Source organism: Hordeum vulgare, chromosome 6H, assembly GCF_904849725.1.
Source record: "Hordeum vulgare subsp. vulgare chromosome 6H, MorexV3_pseudomolecules_assembly, whole genome shotgun sequence".
Classification (NCBI taxonomy): Eukaryota; Viridiplantae; Streptophyta; class Magnoliopsida; order Poales; family Poaceae; genus Hordeum; species Hordeum vulgare.
In genome coordinates, this window is record NC_058523.1 from 25443487 (window position 1) to 25465951 (window position 22465).

Sequence of the window (22465 nt, forward strand, 5' to 3'; positions counted from 1 at the left end):
CGGATTTCGACGGATATCGCCGCCGCCGAGTCGCCTGGCTTCTGCATCGCGGCCAACCTCGACCTCCAGCTCGCTGCAGAGCCGCCCGCTCGAAGCCAAGCCGGTCCAGCGTGCCTGAGACCCCACCGTCATCAGATCCGCGTGGAGGCTTTGCCCGAAGGACGCAAACGGTCGGCGGCGAGGGGAGGAGGAGAATCGGGAAGGGGCGGACGCGATATGCACCGGAGTGACAGCTGCCCAGGGGCTTTTTCCAAAAAAATAAAACGTTTTTTCCACTTAATGAAGGACCGCGGGTTGATTTCGAACAAATAGAGGGACTTTTTTGCAAAAACGCCATAACGGACGACCAGAAACTCTATTTGTTTTATTATTAGGGAGAGATTATGAGATAGATATTAATATTCTTATTAGTTAATCCTAAAAAAAAACTTATTAGTTCGTACAAATACGCCCGTGTGACCTCGCTAGTTTGTCACATTGCAATCATTACTTGTGCATCCAGCCCCTCGCACGGGAGAGGACTGATGACGATCAAGTTCACACTCCTCAGCGTCAGTTACCCGGGATCAATTAAAGCCGTATAATCACTCTGCCAGTATGATTCGAAGCAAAGTTTCATAGATTATTATTCGTCCGCACATCATAAGCACTTTCCACATCTTTGAGCTCGATCGAGCTGCAGCTCTTATTTAGTTATATCTACCCCATGGCGTACTTGTGCGTCCAGCCCCTGGCCGTGGACTCGTACCTGGTCCGGTCGGCCTTGCACATGTGCGCGATCTCCGGCACCAGCGGGTCGTCCGGGTTCGGGTCCGTCAGCAGCGAGCATATCGACAGCAGAACCTGCATCCACCAATAGGTTTATGAATATCATCACCATCATCGTCGTCGACATCGTGGTAGTTGGAGTAGTAGATAGACAAGATGATCACTAGAGCAGAAGTACCTTGGAGATGGTGAGGGCGGGGCTCCACTGGTCCTTGAGGATGTCGAGGCAGATGTTGCCGTTGCTGTTGATGTTGGGGTGGAAAACCTTGGTCTTGAAGGCCACCTTGGGTGGCTTGAACGGGTAGTCCGGCGGGAAGTGGATGGTCACCAGGAACACGCCGCCCGAGTAGGGGCTGTCGCTCGGCCCCATGATCGTCGCCTGCCAGTGGAACATGTCGTTCGACGACACCGGCCCTGCATACAAGAACGATGACGATGATGACGGTGGTGATGGCTATGAAGATGATGAACTTATATTGCTTGGAGATCAGATGATCACCTGCGCTACAGGAGGTCGGGGGGTCCCTCTGCAGGTCCTTGAGCTCCTTGACGATCCTCCTCAAGGCCATTTCCCCTAGGAATCAGCAAAAAATCCGGGAAAGAGGCTGATTTCTTAACCTGTTGTTCTTGGGTGAGATGGAAGGAACTTGTACCCTAACCTCAAGGTGATCTTACGCTACTTCTTCTTTTGTTCTCGATGGCACGGTCTACCAATGATCAGCCGGGGGGGCTATATATACACACAGACACACACGCAACACGCGTGCACGCGCGCGCGTACGCACTTACGCAACTAGAAAGAGGTGAAGGGCATTGGATCCTTGAGCAGGACGCAGAAAAGGAAATGTAGCATGATTCCCTTCAAATATGCCACTCTAGTATCCCCTGGAAACAATATATGCTACTCTAGTGCAATAAATGTTTATATTATTTTCTGCAGGAACATATCGCACCCAATATATATTCCCCTGAAAGTTCCATCCAGTGGTAGCCAAGTAGAATTTCCATAAAGGGGCAATGATTCCGACCGAAAGGGAAATGGGCGCACAAGTGGAAGAAGTGCCAAACTTTTATTGCTTCTGATGGCCCTTGTTCATGGAGCTTGAGCCCTCCATGTCCATTTCAAACGCTTGGACAGAAAGGAAAGGTTTTGCTCCACACAGAAAACTCGCGGCGGAGGAAAGGCGGCGACCAAACTTTCTAGAAAGCACCGAGGTGTATTCCTTTTTGTGCACCAGCTAGAGAGAGGAATGGAGGATGCCCACGGCCGTGATCTTAACGCTGAATGGCAAAGCAAAAGATGGAAATGCATGAAACATAAACTGAAGGAGAACTACGCGTGGGTATGTCACTGTCGAACGAAGAGATATTATTCGGGCTTATCACTGGAAGAATCATGTGCTGTTCAAGGCCAAACCATATGTTAGCGCTCGCTGGTTCTTGCGTGTGTACTGCTGCAAGGACTGCAGAACATTTTTCTCATGGGCCCTCGCTAGATGCTCACGCGTCAAAACATGCGCCGTTTTGTATTACAAGAAAAAGATCAAATAATAGCCTAAAACTACATGATCGCCGCCGGTGGCGCCGTCTGAGGGCGCGCAAGAAAGAAGGATGACAGTTCACAATTGTTCCTGGGAGAAAATGATTAAATAAAAACAGTTTTCCTCGATCAGTTCGGAAGTTGACATCTACTGGTTTCAGAGACTGAATAATTGTTGCAATACTTTCAACTGCTTCAGTAAACACAGTATATACTACATAAATGGCAGGGTCAGATGCTTACAAGCTCACTGTCATACAGATAAAATTACTTAGTAGTCTATGTTTGTGTCAATACGATGCATTTCTTTTATTTTCTGTTTAATTTGATTTTTGTGACTTCAGTTCCTGACAACCTATATGTCCATACTGATACTGGGCTACTTTGCCTACAGTATTTCTAAGAAATAATAATAATAACAATAGAGTAGCAAATTCATAACCCACTGAAAAGTGGACTTCTTTGAGGGTCACTCAAGGTGAATCTTCTTTTCTATGAACGCGGTTAAGCTAAATCTGACCTAGCAGAAATCGAATTCTTGTTGCACCAAGTTAATGAGAGATTCTGTCCGTGAGATGTGCAATCAAAAAACACATAATGAGACCTTGTGTGATGTGTGGTCAAACCTGGGCAGATGGCTCGGCCCGACCCGGTACAACCGGTCTTGGGCTATACGGGCCAGGCACGGCCCACCAAGACACACCGGCTTTAGGGGCCGTGTCGGGCCGACACGTGTGCCTAGCTGCCCAGCCCAGGAACTGTCCCCTTGGTGAACGGGTCGATCTGGCGGCATGCTAAGCTTGTTGTCTCACGGAGGATTCAGCTTATTGGATAGTTTTGATCTTGTATTCAGTCTATTAGGTTGTATAAATATTAATAATAAAACTAAACGTGCCTTGTCGTGCCCACACTCGACCCAGCGTCATGGCTAAGGCGTTGTCCTAGGCGGACCACGACACAGCCCAATTAAAAACATGTCGGATCAGGCACACCACAGTCCGAGCATGCGGGCTATCATGTCAGCACGCTAAGACCGACCCATCTGACACATTTGTGCGTGCGTGGCCACCAATGGTACAAGTGTGGGGAGCGTGAGGTTGCCGGCACAAGAGATAGTGGCAGTGTTTAGAGGGATGGATGGCGTGGTCACCAACAAAGTTGGTGACTTGAGCAGGGGCGACATGCGACATCACTAGCCGGTTGTAGGATAGTGTTGGCAAGTGGTTAGGAAGGGAGAGGTGGGCGGATCGACAAGGTGGACGAAGAAAAAAATGCAGCAGTGGGAGGAAGTAGAAGCAGAAGTAGCAGAGGGTAGTTGTCGCTCGCGGAGAAGGGGCAAGGGTTTAACGGATTTGAGAGCGGGATAGGGTTGGCCTCGGGCAATGGAGATGATAAAAAGAATTCAGAGGAATGGCTAACGCAGCATACCGTAGCATTTCATATGCGCAATTTATCTCAAGCAATCATAGAAACAGTGGAAATGGGTCAGACTATGTTAGAAATATCTCTAACTCAATCATAGGAACGGAGGAAATGGGTGAGACTATGTTAGAAAAATATAGGTCACTTCCATCATCTATGTATTCTCTGCATTGTGGACGTAGGAACGTAGATTGTGTGGATTGTGGCCCGTACCAACGCACCGATAGTCAACTATAACACGTCGGACATAGGACCTCCTCCAGCAATAATCCTATGCCTACGTAAGGTTCTTACGTTGACTTACTTACCCTTCCCTAAATACTCATCTCTCCCCTTGATTTCAACCTGAATGGGTTTCAGTCATTAATTCTAATCCAATTAACTACCTCTAAATCAGCCTTTACGTAGAAACCTCAAGTAACATTATTATGTTACTTTTCAAAAAAAAAAGTAACATTATTATGTGGGTGCAGCATTTCCCCTCCCCCAGTGGCACTTTCGTTTTCTTTTTTTGTTTTAAGCAAATGGTGGCATCTTCGTAAATAGAGAGATTAGAGAGACAGAGGCCGTTTTTGAAATGGGCCACACCATTTGACATTTGAAGATGCCAAATGGTGGCATCTTCTCTTGTGACTGCACGCAGCTAGCACGCCAAGGCAAACAGCGAGTCAACGATCGACCGACGCACTCGGCCACTCTCGCAGACGCACGCAGCAAACAACGAACCCTAGCGCGGCGGCGGCGGCGGCCAGGAGCAGGCGGAGCGTCCGTTGACAGGACGGAGGCTGTGGCGTCGAGCAAGCGTGAGGCGCGGCTGGGCGCTGCCGAGACAGAGGTGCGGCGAGCGGCAGACGGCGCGGTATATTTTCTGAAATTTAGTACTACTCCGCAGCAATCAGTAGCATTTTTTGATAGCATTTTTGGAGCAGCGTTTCCTGAACGGAGTAGCATTCTTAGATGGCTTGTGATCTGCAGCAATCAGTATTGATTTAGCGACAAAAGACTTTGACATCTTGGAATGGAATCAATGCAACGTAGCGACAATCTAATGGTGTGATTGCAGATTTGGAAAGATATTTTCAAGTACTTGGTAGTGGCAGTACATCCAAATTTTCCTACATGTAACTGAAAGCTTGATTATCGGTATGTTTTAGGTTGTTTTTCTATTTAGGATCACATTAGAATGGTAGTGTGCGTTGTTAGTGTGTATTGACTTTTCTGGTTTTGCATCAAAAAAGGTTCTTTGCTTAAGACCTTGCCTCATCTTAATTATTTTTTTCGTCCAACGCCACTGCAGGGGAGGGAGAGAGCAAGAAGAAGAAACAGCTAGAATGGCCAGTGAGGAGGAGGTGCAGGTGGTAGAGTCCTGCTTGGTAACGCCGTCTGCAGACACGCCGAGAAATGCGCTCCAACTCTCGCAAATCGACCTCATGCTAGCCAACGTAGGCTACACTCCACTCCTCCACTTCTACCGCCAACGACACGCCGCCACCGACGACTTCTTTGATGTGACCAGGTTAAAGACGGCGTTGGGCAAGACGCTTGTGGCCTTCTACCCCATGGCCGGCCGCTTCAGGGTGGCCGCCGATGGCAGGTTGGAGATCGACTGCAACGGTAAGGGCATGCTCTTCCTTGTGGCTCACTCGTGTCTCACCGTCGACGACTTTAGCGACTTCAAGCCATCACCTAAGCTAAGGAGGTTGTTTGTTCCCCATGTCGACGACTCAGCCAACCTCTTGTGTGCCACCCAGGTCCGTCTGATTGTCAACTACTAGTCCTTTCTTCCTAACCAAATCATCAGTAATAGTACATAGCACCATACAGTTAATAGTACAAACATATACAGATATACTAGCAGCAAGCAATTAGTAAATTAATCCATATATGCATGTAGGTGACATTCTTCAAGTGCGGCGGGGTGGCCTTAGGGACAGTAACGCACCATGCCGCTATGGATGGCACAGCCGCGTTCCACTTCTTCCAGACATGGTCAGCTTTCTCCAGGGATGGCGACCGGGCTGTGGTGAACCACCCCTGCCATGACCGCACCCTCTTGTGTGCACGCGACCCACCCGTTGTTCATCCCGATGCACTCTCCATTTTCTTTCCCAAGATAAACCTATCAATGCCATCGGGGGTCAACGAGGTTGAGATTTTCACCCTTAGCAAAGCACAACTCTACACTCTCAAGAGCATCTGCGGTGGCCGTGGCGTGAGCACCTTCAGTGCCGTGAGCGCGCACATGGGGCAGTGCATGTGTTTAGCCCGGCGGCTACCCGCGGACTCTACCACGCGCATCGTGTTCCCAGCCAACTTCCGCCGCATCACGGTGCCGCCACTCCCGAACAGCTACTTTGGCAACGCGATGATAAGGGTAAGTGTCGCCGACGAGGCACGGCGCATTGCCACGGGCGACCTGGCCTATATCGCGTGCCGAATTAGAGACACTCTTGGCCGGGTGGACGATGAGCTAGTGCATTCGGCAATCAACTACCTCGGCCAAGCAAAGAGGGACGACGGCCTGCTCACTGCAGCAGGCAGTTTGCCGGTGACAGACATGAGAGTGGTCAGCTGGCTTGGGATGCCACTGTATGATGTGGATTTCAGATGGGGAAAGCCATTGGCTATGTTGCTTGCTGAATCAAACCGCAGAGGTTATGTGCACTTGATTGGCAGCGGGCAGGGGGATGGCAGCGTGCGCATCGTCATGTGTACAGAGGCTGCAATCCTCCAGGAGTTCAAGCGATTGTTCTATGCCAAGGTCAAGAGCATGGTGTATTCCAAGTTCTAGCCGCACCTCCATTTTTCTTTTTTCTTTTCTTTGAACACCTCCTATGCTATGTTGCTTAGCCACGATTTATTTTTTATCTAAGTGCTTGTCGTCGAATAATTTGTATGTCTCGGAGTGTGTAGTGTAGGAGACATGGACAAGTCTGTGCTTGCTTTTGTTTCAATGCTGTTATTTTTCATGAGTAGCCTACTGATGAGAAGCTGATGTTCATGTGCTTGTCAGAGAAATATTGGGTGGATGTTGGCAAGAATAATTTTAACGATGAAAAATCTTTGCCGAGTTTCGCTATGAGAAGCTCGGCAAACCACCTGTTGGAGTTAACAGTGGAAGTATCAAGTGGTAAACTTGTTGCGTCACAGTTATTCCTCGCCCTTCATTATGGTTAGCATGCAACTTGTTTGATGCTTGATAGTTAGTTATAGTGATCATAATTCCTGTTTACACGTTTTGTAGTCGTTCTTTTGTACTTCTGGCAAAGCAGAGAGCATCTATAATCGGGGTAAACCCAACCGCCTGTACATTCACGGACACGCCAATCATGTTAGTGGATAGTGAACGGTCACCCCTCATTTTTCCTTCATTGGATCTAACTACCTCATATTTGATACCTTAAATCCATACAAAGCATGCAAATTAAAATCTACCTACTAGGTAGATAACCTACACTACTCATTATCGAAGATGTCAGCGATCTCGGTGTTGGTAGTGCCCGATGACCCTTCCTCCTGGTGGATTGCCGCCTGCTCCACCTCCAGCCCCTCGTTAGGGTCCATATCGGCGAAGATCTCGTGGAGCTTCGCATCCAGCGAATGAAGGAAGCAGCGGTTGGCCTCCACCTCCAACTGGATGGAGTTGACGATGACCTGTTGTTCCACCGCCTCCTCTGCTTGGGCCACCTCGAAATCCACCACAACCTCGGGCATGCCGAAGCCCGCATCTGGAGGTGCTGGTACCGCCTTGCCTGTGTCAGCTGTTGGGTAACGTAGCATAAATTCAAAATTTTCCTACGCATGTTCAGATCTTCCTATGGAGAGACCAGCAACGAGAGAGGGGTAAGAGCATCTTCATACCTTTGAAGATCGCTAAGCGGAAGCGTTGCTAGAACGCGGTTGATGGAGTCGTACTCACGGCGATTCCGATCTAGTGCCGAACAACGGCACCTCCGCGTTCAACACACGTGCAGCCCGGTGACGTCTCCCGCACCTTGATCCAGCAAGGAGGAGGGAGAGGTTGGGGAAGAAGTCCGGCAACACGACGGCGTGGTGTCGGTGGAGAGACGAGGTCTCCCGACAGAGCTTCGCCAAGCGCCGGCAGAGAGGAGGAGGAAGAAGTGCAGGGCTGCGCCGAGGGAGAGGGAAAACCGTGTCCTCCAAAGGCCAAAAGTGCCCACTATATATAGGGGAAGGGGAGAGGGGGTGCCACCCCTAGGGTTCCCACCCTAGGGGGTGCGGCAGCCCTCCCAGATGGGTGGTGCGGCGGCCAGATGGGGAGGAGGGGGTGGCGCACCCACTGGTGGGCCTTAGGCCCACCTGGCCTAGGGTTTGCCCCCCCTTTTTTTCTTTCCCCTGCGCCATGGGCTGAGTGGGGAGGCACACCAGCCCAACTAGGGGCTGGTTCCCACCCCCACTTGGCCCACCTTACCTCCCGGGGTCGCAGCCCCCCTTCGGTGGTCCCCCGGGACCACCTCTGGTGGTCCCGGTGGTCCCGGTACGTTACCGGTGATGCCCGAAACACTTCTGGTGTCCGAAACCATCCGTCCTATATATCAATCTTTACCTCCGGACCATTCCGGAGCTCCTCGTGACGTCCGGGATCTCATCCGGGACTCCGAACAACTATCGGTAACCTCGTACAACAATTCCCTATAACCCTAGCGTCATCGAACCTTAAGTGTGTAGACCCTACGGGTTCGGGAGACAGGCAGACATGATCGAGACACCTCTCTGGCCAATAACCATCAACAGGATCTGGATACCCATGGTGGCTCCCACTAGCTCCACGATGATCTCATCGGATGAACCACGATGTCAAGGATTCAATCAATCCCGTATACGATTCCCTTTGTCTGTCGGTATAGAACTTGCCCGAGATTCGATCGTCGGTATACCTATACCTTGTTCCATCTCGTTACCGGTAAGTCTCTTTACTCGTTCCGTAGCACGTCATCGTGTGACTAACCCCTTAGTCACATTGAGCTCATGATGATGTTCTACCGAGTGGGCCCAGAGATACCTCTCCGTCACACGGAGTGACAAATCCCGATCTCGATTCGTGCCAACCCAACAGACACTTTCGGAGGTACCCGTAGTGCACCTTTACAATCACCCAGTTACGTTGTGACGTTTGATACACCCAAAGCACTCCTACGGTATCCGGGAGTTGCACAATCTCACGGTCGAAGGAAAAGATACTTGACATTAGAAAAGCATTAGCATACGAACAATACGATCTAGTGCTAGGCTTAGGATTGGGTCTTGTCCATCACATCATTCTCCCAATGATGTGATCCCGTTATCAATGACATCTAATGCCCATGATCAGGAAACCATGATCATCTATTGACTAACGAGCTAGCCAACTAGAGGCTTGCTAGGGACACATTGTGATCTATTCATTCACACATGTATTACTGTTTCCTGTTAATACAATTATAGCATGAACGATAGACGATTATCATGAACAAGGAAATATGATAACAACCATTTTATTATTGCCTCTAGGGCATATTTCCAACAGTCTCCCACTTGCACTAGAGTCAACAATCTAGTTACATTGTGATGTATCGAACACCCATAGCATCATGGTGTCGATCATGTTTTGCTCGTGGAAGAGGTTTAGTCAACGGGTCTGCAATATTCAGATCCGTGTGTACTTTACAAATATCTATCACTCCACTCTGGACATGGTCCTGGATGGAGTTGTAGCGGCGCTTGATGTGCTTCGTCTTCCGGTGAAACCTGGGCTCCTTGGCTATGGCAATGGCTCCAGTGTTATCACAGAAGAGTGTCATAGGACCTGACGCGCTTGGAACCACTCCAAGGTCGGTGATGAGCTCCTTCATCCAAATTCCTTCATGAGCCGCTTCTGAAGCAGCTATGTACTCCGCTTCACATGTAGATGCTGCCACGACTTCTTGCTTGCTGCTGCACCAGCTCACTGCCCCACCATTCAACACATATACGTATCCGGTCTGTGACTTAGAGTCATCCGGATCTGTGTCGAAGCTAGCGTCGACGTAACCCTTTACGACGAGCTCTTCGTCACCTCCATAAACGAGAAACATTTCCTTAGTCCTTTTCAGGTACTTAAGGATATTCTTGACCGCTGTCCAGTGTTCCGCACCGGGATTACTTTGGTACCTCCCTACCAAGCTTATGGCAAGGTTTATATCAGGTCTGGTACACAGCATGGCATACATTAGAGAGCCCACGACTGAAGCGTAGGGGACAGAACTCATCTTCTCTCTATCTGCTGCCGTGGTCGGTGACTGAGTCTTACTCAATCTCATACCTTGCAAAACTGGCAAGAACCCTTTCTTTGAGTTTTCCATATTGAACTTCTTTAATATCTTGTCAAGGTATGTACTTTGCGGAAGACCTATGAGGCGTCTCGATCTATCTCTATAGATCTTGATGCCTAATATGTATGCAGCTTCTCCAAGGTCCTTCATTGAAAAACTCTTGTTCAAATAGGCCTTTATGCTCTCCAACATCTCTATATTATTCCCCATCAATAATATGTCATCTACATATAGTACGAGGAAAGCTACAGAGCTCCCACTCACTTTCTTGTACAGACAGGCTTCTCCGTAAACCTGTATGAACCCAAACGCTTTAATCACTTCATTAAAGCAAATGTTCCAACTCCGAGATGCTTGCACCAGCCCATAGATGGAGCGCTGGAGCTTGCATACTTTGTTAGCACCCTTAGGATCGACAAAACCTTCTGGTTGCATCATATACAACTCTTCTTTAAGGTTCCCGTTAAGGAACGCTGTTTTGACGTCCATTTGCCAAATTTCATAATCATAAAAGGCGGCAATTGCTAACATGATTCGGACTGATTTCAGCTTCGCTACGGGAGAGAAAGTCTCTTCGTAGTCAACTCCTTGAATTTGTCGAAAACCCTTTGCGACAAGTCGAGCTTTGTAAACGGTTACATTACCATTTGCATCAGTCTTCTTCTTGAAGATCCATTTATTTTCTATGGCTCGCCGGTCATCGGGCAAGTCCATCAAAGTCCATACTTTGTTCTCATACATGGATCCTATCTCGGATTTCATGGCCTCAAGCCATTTGTTGGAATCCGGGCCCGCCATTGCTTCTTCATAGTTCGAAGGTTCACCGTTGTCTAACAACATGATTTCCATCACAGGGTTGCCGTACCACTCTGGTGCGGAGCGTACCCTTGTGGACCTTCGCGGTTCAGTAGTAACTTGATCCGAAGCTTCATGATCATCATCATTAACTTCCTCTTCAGTCGGTGTAGGCGCCACAGGAACAACTTCCCGTGCTGCGCTACTTTCCTGTTCGAGAGGGGGTGTAATTACCTCATCAAGTTCTACCTTTCTCCCACTTACTTCTTTCGAGAGAAACTCTTTCTCTAGAAAGGATCCGTTCTTGGCAACAAAGGTTTTACCTTCGGATCTAAGATAGAAGGTATACCCAATAGTTTTCTTAGGGTATCCTATGAATACGCATTTCTCCGCTTTGGGTTCGAGCTTTTCTGGTTGAAGTTTCTTCACATAAGCATCGCAGCCCCAAACTTTAAGAAACGACAACTTAGGTTTCTTGCCAAACCATAGTTCATACGGTGTCGTCTCAACGGATTTAGACGGTGCCCTATTTAAAGTGAATGCTGCAGTTTCTAATGCGTATCCCCAAAATGATAGCGGTAAGTCGGTGAGAGACATCATAGATCGTACCATATCTAATAAAGTGCGATTACGACGTTCAGACACTCTGTTGCGCTGCGGTGTGCCAGGCGGCGTTAGTTGTGAAACGATTCCACAATTCCTTAGGTGTGTGCCAAACTCGTGACTCAAATATTCTCCTCCACGATCGGATCGTAGACATTTAATTTTTCTGTCACGTTGATTCTCAACCTCACTCTGAAATTCCTTGAACTTTTCAAACGTCTCAGATTTGTGCTTCATCAAGTAGATATACCCATACCTACTCAAATCATCGGTGAGAGTGAGAACATAACGATAACCACCGCGAGCTTCAACGTTCATTGGACCACACACATCAGTATGTATTATTTCCAATAAGTCGGTTGCTCTCTCCATTATTCCTGAGAATGGAGTCTTAGTCATCTTGCCCATGAGGCACGGTTCGCATGTGTCAAATAATTCAAAGTCAAGAGACTCTAATAGTCCATCAGTATGGAGCTTCTTCATGCGTTTAACGCCGATATGACCAAGGCGGCAGTGCCACAAGTACGTGGGACTATCATTATCAACTTTGCATCTTTTGGTACTCACGCTATGAATATGTGTAACATCACGATCGAGATTCATCAAGAATAAACCATTCACCAGCGGAGCATGACCATAAAACATATCACTCATATAAATAGAACAACCATTATTCTCTGACTTAAATGAGTAGCCGTCTCGCATTAAGCAAGACCCTGATACAATGTTCATGCTTAAAGCTGATACTAAATAACAATTATTAAGGTTCAAAACTAATCCCGACGGTAGATGTAGAGGTAGCGTCCCGACGGCGATCACATCGACCTTTGAACCATTTCCGACGCGCATCGTCACCTCGTCCTTGGCCAGTCTCCGCTTATTCCGCAGTTCCTGCTTTGAGTTGCAAATGTGAGCAACAACACCGGTATCAAATACCCAGGAGCTACTACGAGCGCTGGTAAGGTACACATCAATAACATGTATATCAAATATACCTTTAACGTTGTCGGCCTTCTTGTCCGCTAAGTATTTGGGGCAGTTCCGCTTCCAGTGACCCTTTCCCTTGCAATAGAAGCACTCAGTCTCAGGCTTGGGTCCGTTCTTTTTCTTCTTCCCGGCATCTGGCTTACCGGGCGCGGCAACAGCTTTGCCGTCTTTCTTGAAGTTCTTCTTACCCCTGCCTTTCTTGAAACTAGTGGTCTTGTTGACCATCAACACTTGATGCTCCTTCTTGATTTCTACTTCTGCAGACTTGAGCATCGAGTACAACTCGGGAATGGTTTTCTCCATCCCTTGCATGTTGTAGTTAAGCACAAAGCCTTTGTAGCTTGGTGGGAGAGACTGGAGGATTCTGTCAATGATAGCATCATCCGGAAGTTCGACTCCAAGTGAAGTCAGACGACCGTGTAACCCAGACATTTTGAGTATGTGCTCGCTGACAGAACTGTTCTCCTCCATCTTACAGCTGAAGAACTTGTCGGAGACTTCATATCTCTCGACACGGGCATGAGCTTGAAAAACTAGCTTCAGCTCTTGGAACATCTCATATGCCCCGTGTTGCTCAAAACGTCTTTGGAGCCCCGTTTCTAAACTGTATAACATGCCACACCTGACCAGAGAGTAGTCATCACTCCGCGCTTGCCAGATGTTTAGAATGTCCTGGGCTGCTGCGGGAGCGGGAGGGTCACCTAGCGGCGCATTAAGGACATAAGCCTTTTTTACTTGCTTCAAGGATGAGCTTCAGGTTGCGAACCCAGTCCGCATAGTTTCTACCATCATCTTTCAGCTTGTTTTTCTCTAGGAATGCGTTGAAGTTGAGGTTGACGTTGGACATCTATAATATTTGTAAAGACAACTTTTAGACTAAGTTCATGACAATTAAGTTCATTTAATCAAATTAAGTATGAACTCCCACTTAAATCGACATCCCTCTAGTCATCTAAGTGATACATGATCCATGTTGACTAACCCGTGTCCGATCATCACGTGAGACGGACTAGTCACCATGGTGAGCAACTTATGCTGATCGTATTCAACCATACGACTCATGTTCGACCTTTCGGTCTCTTGTATTCGAGGTCATGTCTGTACATGCTAAGCTCGTCGAGTCAACCTAGGTGTTTCGCGTGTGTAAATCTGGCTTACACCCGTTGTATGCGAACGTTAGAATCTATCACACCCGATCATCATGTGGTGCTTCGAGACAACGAACCTTCGCAACGGTGCACACTTAGGGGAATACGTTCTCGAAATTTTAAGAGGGATCATCTTATTATGCTACCGTCGTTTTAAGCAATAAGATGTAAAACATGATAAACATCACAATGCAATCATATAGTGACATGATATGGCCATTATCATCTTTGCTCTTTCGATCTCCATCTTCAGGCATCGCATGATCATCATTGTCACCGGCGTGACACCATGATCTCCATCATCGTGTCTCCGTGAAGTCGTCACGCCAACTACTACTATCACTACTACTATGGCTAATCGTTAGCAATGAAGTAAAATAGTAAGCACATGGCGTTGCATCTCATACAATAAATTAAGACAACTCCTATGGCTCCTGCCGGTTGTCATACTCATCGACATGCAAGTCGTGAAACCTATTACAATAACATGATCATCTCATACATCATACATGCAACATCACAACTTTGGCCATGTCACATCACATGTCAAACCCTGCAAAAACAAGTTAGACGTCCTCTAATTGTTGTTGCAAGTTTTACGTGGCTGATTTGGGTTTCTAGCAAGAACGCCTTCTTACCTACGTGACAGCCACAACGATGATATGCCAAAGCTATTTACTCTTCATAAGGACCCTTTTCATCAAATCCAATCCGACTAGAGTAGGAGAGACAGACACCCGCTAGCCACCTTTATGCACGATGTGCATGTCTGTCGGTGGAACCAGTCTCACGTAAGCGTACATGTAAGGTCGGTCCGGGCCGCTTCATCCCACAATACCGCCGGAAAAGAATAAGACTAGTAACGGCAAGCAAATTACCAAACCATCGCCCACAACTTTTGTGTTCTACTCGTGCATAGAATCTACGCATAGAAAACCTGGGTCTGATACCATTGTTGGGTAACGTAGCATAAATTCAAAATTTTCCTACGCATGTTCAGATCTTCCTATGGAGAGACCAGCAACGAGAGAGGGGTAAGAGCATCTTCATACCTTTGAAGATCGCTAAGAGGAAGCGTTGCTAGAACGCGGTTGATGGAGTCGTACTCGCGGCGATTCCGATCTAGTGCCGAACAACGGCACCTCCGCGTTCAACACACGTGCAGCCCGGTGACGTCTCCCGCACCTTGATCCAGCAAGGAGGAGGGAGAGGTTGGGGAAGAAGTCCAGCAACACGACGGCGTGGTGTCGGTGGAGAGACGAGGTCTCCCGGCAGGGCTTCGCCAAGCGCCGGCAAAGAGGAGGAGGAAGAAGTGCAGGGCTGCGCCGAAGGAGAGGGAAAACCGTGTCCTCCAAAGGCCAAAAGTGCCCACTATATATAGGGGAAGGGGAGAGGGGGTGCCACCCCTAGGGTTCCCACCCTAGGGGGTGCGGCAGCCCTCCCAGATGGGTGGTGCGGCGGCCAGATGGGGAGGAGGGGGTGGCGCACCCACTGGTGGGCCTTAGGCCCACCTGGCCTAGGGTTTGCCCCCCCTTTTTTTCTTTCCCCTGCGCCATGGGCTGAGTGGGGAGGCACACCAGCCCAACTAGGGGCTGGTTCTCACCCCCACTTGGCCCACCTTACCTCCCGGGGTCGCAGCCCCCCTTCGGTGGTCCCCCGGGACCACCTCCGGTGGTCCCGGTGGTCCCGGTACGTTACCGGTGATGCCCGAAACACTTCCGGTGTCCGAAACCATCCGTCCTATATATCAATATTTACCTCCAGACCATTCCGGAGCTCCTCGTGACGTGCGGGATCTCATCCGGGACTCCCAACAACTATCGGTAACCTCGTACAACAATTCCCTATAACCCTAGCGTCATCGAACCTTAAGTGTGTAGACCCTACGGGTTCGGGAGACAGGCAGACATGACCGAGACACCTCTCCGGCCAATAACCATCAGCGGGATCTGGATACCCATGGTGGCTCCCACTAGCTCCATGATGATCTCATCGGATGAACCACGATGTCAAGGATTCAATCAATCCCGTATACGATTCCCTTTGTCTGTCGGTATAGAACTTGCCCGAGATTCGATCGTCGGTATACCTATACCTTGTTCCATCTCGTTACCGGTAAGTCTCTTTACTCGTTCCGTAGCACGTCATCGTGTGACTAACCCCTTAGTCACATTGAGCTATGATGATGTTCTACCGAGTGGGCCCAGAGGTACCTCTCCGTCACACGGAGTGACAAATCCCGATCTCGATTCGTGCCAACCCAACAGACACTTTCAGAGGTACCCGTAGTGCACCTTTACAGTCACCCAGTTACGTTGTGACGTTTGATACACGCAAAGCACTCCTACGGTATCCGGGAGTTGCACAATCTCACGGTCGAAGGAAAATATACTTGACATTAGAAAAGCATTAGCATACGAACAATACGATCTAGTGCTAGGCTTAGGATTGGGTCTTGTCCATCACATCATTCTCCCAATGATGTGATCCCGTTATCAATGACATCTAATTGTTGGAAATATGCCCCAGAGGCAATAATAAATTAGTTATTATTATATTTCTTTGTTCATGATAATCGTTTATTATCCATGCTATAATTGTATTGATTGGAAACACAGTGCATGTGTGGATACATAGACAAAACACTGTCCCTAGTAAGCCTCTAGTTGACTAGCTCGTTGATCAAAGATGGTCAAGGTTTCCTGACCATAGGCAAGTGTTGTCACTTGATAACGGGATCACATCATTAGGAGAATCATGTGATGGACTAGACCCAAACTAATAGACGTAGCATGTTGATCGTGTCATTTTGTTGCTACTGTTTTCTGCGTGTCAAGTATTTGTTCCTATGACCATGAGATCATATAACTCACTGACACCGGAGGAATGCTTTGTGTGTATCAAACGTCGCAACGTAACTGGGTGACTATAAAGATGCTCTACAGGTATCTCCGAAGGTGTTAGTTGAGTTAGTATGGATCAAGACTGGGATTTGTCACTCCGTGTGACGGAGAAGTATCTCGGGGCCCACTCGGTAATACAACATCACACACAAGCCTTGCAAGCAATGTGACTTAGTGTAAGTTGCGGGATCTTGTATTACAGAACGAGTAAAGAGACTTGCCGGTAAACGAGATTCAAATAGGTATGCGGATACTGACGATCTAATCTCGGACAAGTAACATACGAAGGACAAAGGGAATGACATACGGGATTATATGAATCCTTGGCACTGAGGTTCAAACGATAAGATCTTCGTAGAATATGTAGGATCCAATATGGGCATCCAGGTCCTGCTATTGGATATTGACCGAGGAGTCTCTCGGGTCATGTCTACATAGTTCTCGAACCCGCAGGGTCTGCACACTTAAGGTTCGACGTTGTTTTATGCGTATTTGAGTTATATGGTTGGTTACCGAATGTTGTTCGGAGTCCCGGATGAGATCACGGATGTCACGAGGGTTTTCGGAATGGTCCGGAAACGAAGATTGATATATAGGATGACCTCATTTGGTTACCGGAAGGTTTTCGTGCATTACCGGAAAAGTTTCGGGCTCATCGGTAGTGTACCGGGAGTGCCGGGAGGGGTGCCGGGGACCATCGGGAGGGGTGTCACGCCCCAAGGGGTCTCATGGGCTATGGGAAGAGATAAACCAGCCCCTAGTGGGCTGGAATAAGTTCCCACTAAGGCCCATAAGGTTTGAGAAGGAAAAAACACAAGGTGGAAAGAGTTTCCAAGTGGGAAGGTGGAATCCTACTCCAAGTAGGATTGGAGTAGGACTCCTCCACCTCCAATTTCGGCCAAACCTTTAGGTTTTGAGGCTGCCTCCTCCCCTCCCTCCTACCTATATATACGGAGGTTTTAGGGCTGATTTGAGACGACTTTTCCACGGCAGCCCGACCACACACCTCCACGGTTTTTCCTCTAGATCGCGTTTCTGCGGAGCTCGGGCGGAGCCCTGCTGAAACAAGGTCATCACCAACCTCCGGAGCACCGCCACGCTGCCGGAGAACTCTTCTACCTCTCCGTCTCTCTTGCTGGATCAAGAAGGCCGAAATCATCGTCGAGCTGTACGTGTGCTGAACGCGGAGGTGCCGTCCGTTCGGTACTAGATCGTGGGACTGATCGCGGGATTGTTCGCGGGGCGGATCGAGGGACGTGAGGACGTTCCACTACATCAACCGCGTTCACTAACGCTTCTGCTGTACGATCTACAAGGGTACGTAGATCACTCATCCCCTCTCGTAGATGGACATCACCATGATAGGTCTTCGTGCGCGTAGGAAAATTTTTGTTTCCCATGCGACGTTCCCCAACAGTGGTATCAGAGCTAGGTTCATGCGTAGATGTCTTCTCGAGTAGAACACAAAAGTTTTTGTGGGCGGTGATGTGCGTTTTGCTGCCCTCCTTAGTCTTTTCTTGATTCCGCGGTATTGTTGGATCGAAGCGGCTCGAACCGACATTACTCGTACGCTTACGAGAGACTGGTTTCATCGCTACGAGTAACTCCGTTGCTCAAAGATGACTGGCGGGTGTCAGTTTCTCCAACTTTAGTTGAATCGGAATTGACCGAGGAGGTCCTTGGATGAGGTTAAATAGCAATTCATATATCTCCGTTGTGGTGTTTGCGTAAGTAAGATGCGATCCTACTAGATACCCATGGTCACCACGTAAAACATGCAAACAACAAAATTAGAGGACGTCTAACTTGTTTTTGCAGGGTATGCTTGTGATGTGATATGGCCAACGATGTGATGTGATATATTGGATGTATGAGATGATCATGTTGTAATAGTTAATATCGACTTGCACGTCGATGGTACGGCAACCGGCAGGAGCCATAGGGTTGTCTTTATAACTAACGTTTGTGCTTGCAGATGCGTTTACTATTTTGCTAGGACGTAGCTTTAGTAGTAATAGCATGAGTAGCACGACAACCCCGATGGCGACACGTTGATGGAGATCATGATGATGGAGATCATGGTGTGACGCCGGTGACAAGAAGATCGTGCCGGTGCTTTGGTGATGGAGATCAAGAAGCACGTGATGATGGCCATATCATGTCACTTATGAATTGCATGTGATGTTAATCCTTTTATGCACCTTATTTTGCTTAGAACGACGGTAGCATTATGAGGTGATCTCTCACTAAAATTTCAAGACGAAATTGTGTTCTCCCCGACTATGCACCGTTGCTACAGTTCGTCGTTTCGAGACACCACGTGATGATCGGGTGTGATAGACTTAACGTTCACATACAACGGGTGCAAAACAGTTGCGCACGCGGAACACTCGGGTTAAGCTTGACGAGCCTAGCATGTGCAGACATGGCCTCGGAACACATGAGACCGAAAGATCGAGCATGAATCGTATAGTTGATATGATTAGCATAGAGATGCTTACCACTGAAACTATTCTCGACTCACGTGATGATCGGACTTGAGATAGTGGATTTGGATCATGTACCACTCAAATGACTAGAGAGATGTACTTTTTTGAGTGGGAGTTCTTAAGTAATATGATTAATTGAACTAATTGTCATGAACATAGTCTAATGGTCTTTGCGAATTACGATGTAGCTTGCGCTATAGCTCTACTGTTTTTATATGTTCCTAGAGAAAATTTAGTTGAAAATTGATAGTAGCAAAACTTTGCAGACTGGGTCTGTAAAACCGAGGATGGTCCTCGTTGCTGCGCAGAAGGATTATGTCCTTAATGCACCACTCGGTGTGCTGCACCTCGAGCGTCGTCTGTGGATGCTATGAACATCCGACATACACGTTTCTGATGACTACACGATAGTTCAGTGCAAAATACTTAATGGCTTAGAAGCAAGGCGCCGAAAACGTTGTAAAACGTCACGGAACATGAGTGATGTTCTAAAGAGATGAAATTGTGATTTCATGCTTGTGCCCTTGTTAAGAGGTACGAGACCTCCGACAAGATTCTTTGTCCACAAAGTAAAGGAGAAAGGCTCAATCGTTGAGCGTGTGCTCAGATTGTCTGAGTACGACAATCGCTTGAATCAAGTGGGAGTTAATCTTCCAGATGAGATAGTGATAGTTCTCCAAAGTCACTGCCACCAAGCTGTGAGAGCTTCGTGATGAACTATAACATATCAAGGATACATACAATGATCCTTGAGCGATTCGCGATGTTTGACACTACGAAAGTAGAAATCAAGAAGGAGCATCAATAGTTGATGGTTTGTAAAACCACTAAGTTTCAAGAAAGGCAAGGGCTAGAAGGGATACTTCGTGAAACGGCAAAACAGTTGCTACACTAATGAAGAGACCCAAGATTAAACCCAAACCCGAGACTAAGTGCTTCTGTAATGAGGGGAACAGTCACTGAGGCGGAGCAACTCTAGATACTTGGTAGATAAGAAGGCTAGCAAAAGTCAAGACAAGTATATTACATATACATGATGTTGATGTGTACTTTACTAGTACTCCTAGTAGCATGAGGGTATTGGATACCGGTTCGGTTGCTAAGTGATTAGTAACACGAAATGGAAGCTACGGCATAAACGGAGACTAGCTAAAGGCGAGGTGACGATACGTGTTGGAAGTGTTTCCAAGGTTGATATGATCAAACGTCGCACGCTCCCTCTACCATCAGGATTGGTGTTAAACCTAAATAATTGTTATTTGGTGCTTGCGTTAAGCATGAACATGATTGGATCGTGTTTATTGCAATACGATTATTCATTTAAAGAGAATAATGGTTACTCTATTTTCTTGAATAATCACCTTCAATGGTTTATTGAATCTCGATCGTAGTGTTACACATGTTCATAATATTGGTGCCAAAAAGATACGAGTTAATGATGATAGTACCACTTACTTGTGGCACTGCCGCTTGAGTCATGTTAGTATAAATTGCATGAAGAGGCTCCATGCTGATGGATCTTTGTACTCACCTGATTTCGAATCACTAGTGACATGCAAACCATACCACATGAGCAAGGCCTTGTTTTCATTGAGATGAAATAAGATAGTAACTTGTTGGAAGTGATACATTTTGATGTATGCAGTCCAATGGGTACTGAGGCACGCAGTGGATATCATTATGTTCTTACTTCACTGACGATTTGAGTAGATACAAGAGTATTTACTTAATGAATCACAAGTCTGAAATGTTGAAAAGTTCAAATCCGTTTCAGAGTGAAGTTCGTCGTAACAAGAGGATAAACTGTCTACGATATGATCATAGAAATGAATATCTGAGTTACAAGTTTTGGTACGCAGTTAAGACAATGTGGAAATTGTTTCGCAGTTCATGCCACCTGGAACATCATAGTGTGATGATGTGTCTGAACGTCATAGCCACGCACTATTTGGTATGGTGCATACTATGATGTCTCTTGTCGAATTACCACTATCGTTTATGGGTTATGCATTAGAGACAACCGCACTCACGTTAAATAGGGCACCGCGTATTTCCTTTGAGATGACACAGTATAGACTGAGGTTTAGAGAAATCTAAACTGTCGTTTCTTGAAAGTTTGGGGTTTCGACACTTATGTGAAAAAGTTTCAGTCTGATAAGCTCGAACCCAAAGCGGATAAATGCTTCTTCATAGGGTATCCAAAACAGTTGGGTACATCTCCTATCTCAGATCCGAAAGCAAAGTGTTTGTTTCTAGAAACAGATCCTTTCTCGAGGAAAGGTTTCTCTCGAAAGAATTGAATGGGAGGGTAGTAGAACTTGATGAGGTTATTGAACCATCACTTCAACCAGTGTGTAGCAGGGCGCAGGAAGTTGTTCATGTGGCGCCTACACCAATTGAAGTGGAAGCTGATGATGATGATCATTGAGCTTCGAATCAAGTTACTACAAACCTCGTAGGTCGACATGGTCGCGTACTGCTGCAGAGTAGTACGGTAACCCTGTCTTGGAGGTCATGTTGTTGAGCAACAGTGAACCTACGAGTTATGGAGAAAGCGATGGTGGGCCCAGATTCCGACAAATGGCTGGAAGCCATGAAATCCGAGAGAGGATCCATGTGTGAAAACAAAGTGTAGACTTTGGTAGAACTACTTGATGGTCATAGGACTATTGAGTAAAAATGGATCTTTAAAAGGAAGACAGATGATGATGGTGATAAGTCACTATTAAGAAAAGCTCGACTTGTCGCAAAGATGTTTCCGACAAGATCAAACAGTTGACTATGATGAGACTTTCTCACTCGTAGCGATGCTGAAAGTCTGTTAGAATTCTGTTAGTAGTTGTTGCATTATTTATGAAATATTGCACATAGGATGTCAAAACATTGTTTCCTCGACGGTTTCCTTGAGCAAACATTGTATGTGATAAAACCAGGAGGTTTTGTCGATCCTAAAGATACTAGCAAGTATGCAAGCTCCAGCGATCCTTCAATGGACTGGTGCAAGCATCTCGGAGTTAGAATATACACTTTGATGAGATGATCAAAGATTTTGGGTTTGTACAAGGTTTATGAGAAACTTGTATTTCCAAAGAAGTGAGTGGGAGCACTATAGAATTTCTGATAAGTATATGTGGTTGACATATTGTGGATCAGAAGTAATGTAGAATTTCTGTAAAGCATACAAGGTTGTTTGAAAGGAGTTTTCAAAGGAGTACCTGGATTGCGCTACTTGAACGTTGAGCATCAAAGATCTATGGAGATGGATCGAAAGCGCTTAATGGAAGTTTCAACAAGATGCATGCCTTGACAAGTTTTTGAAGGAGTTCAAAATAGATCAGCAAAGAAGGAGTTCTTGGTTGCGTTGTGAGGTGTGAATTTGAGTAAGACTCAAAACCCGACCCCGGTAGAATAAAGAGAATAGACGAAGGTCGTCTTCTATGCCTTGGCCGTAGAATCTGAAGTATGCCATGCTGGGTACCGCACCTGATGTGTGCCTTGA

The 22465-nt window shown here is 47.1% G+C and overlaps 2 protein-coding genes across 2 annotated transcripts; one reads left to right on the forward strand and one right to left on the reverse strand.

Moving 5' to 3' along the window:
* Window positions 1-598: 598 nt before the first annotated feature.
* Window positions 599-1492, reverse strand: LOC123402149 (ubiquitin-conjugating enzyme E2 28-like). Its single transcript, XM_045096029.1, has 3 exons — window positions 1268-1492; window positions 947-1182; window positions 599-843 (listed from the first exon to the last, which is right to left on the reverse strand). Exons 1-3 carry the CDS (start codon window positions 1335-1337, stop codon window positions 700-702), a joined length of 450 nt encoding a protein of 149 aa, XP_044951964.1. The 5' UTR covers window positions 1338-1492; the 3' UTR covers window positions 599-699.
* Window positions 1493-5032: 3540 nt separating this feature from the next.
* LOC123403799 (putrescine hydroxycinnamoyltransferase 1-like) lies at window positions 5033-6699 on the forward strand. Its single transcript, XM_045097715.1, has 2 exons — window positions 5033-5481; window positions 5625-6699. Exons 1-2 carry the CDS (start codon window positions 5062-5064, stop codon window positions 6519-6521), a joined length of 1317 nt encoding a protein of 438 aa, XP_044953650.1. The 5' UTR covers window positions 5033-5061; the 3' UTR covers window positions 6522-6699.
* The last annotated feature ends 15766 nt before the right edge of the window (window positions 6700-22465 follow it).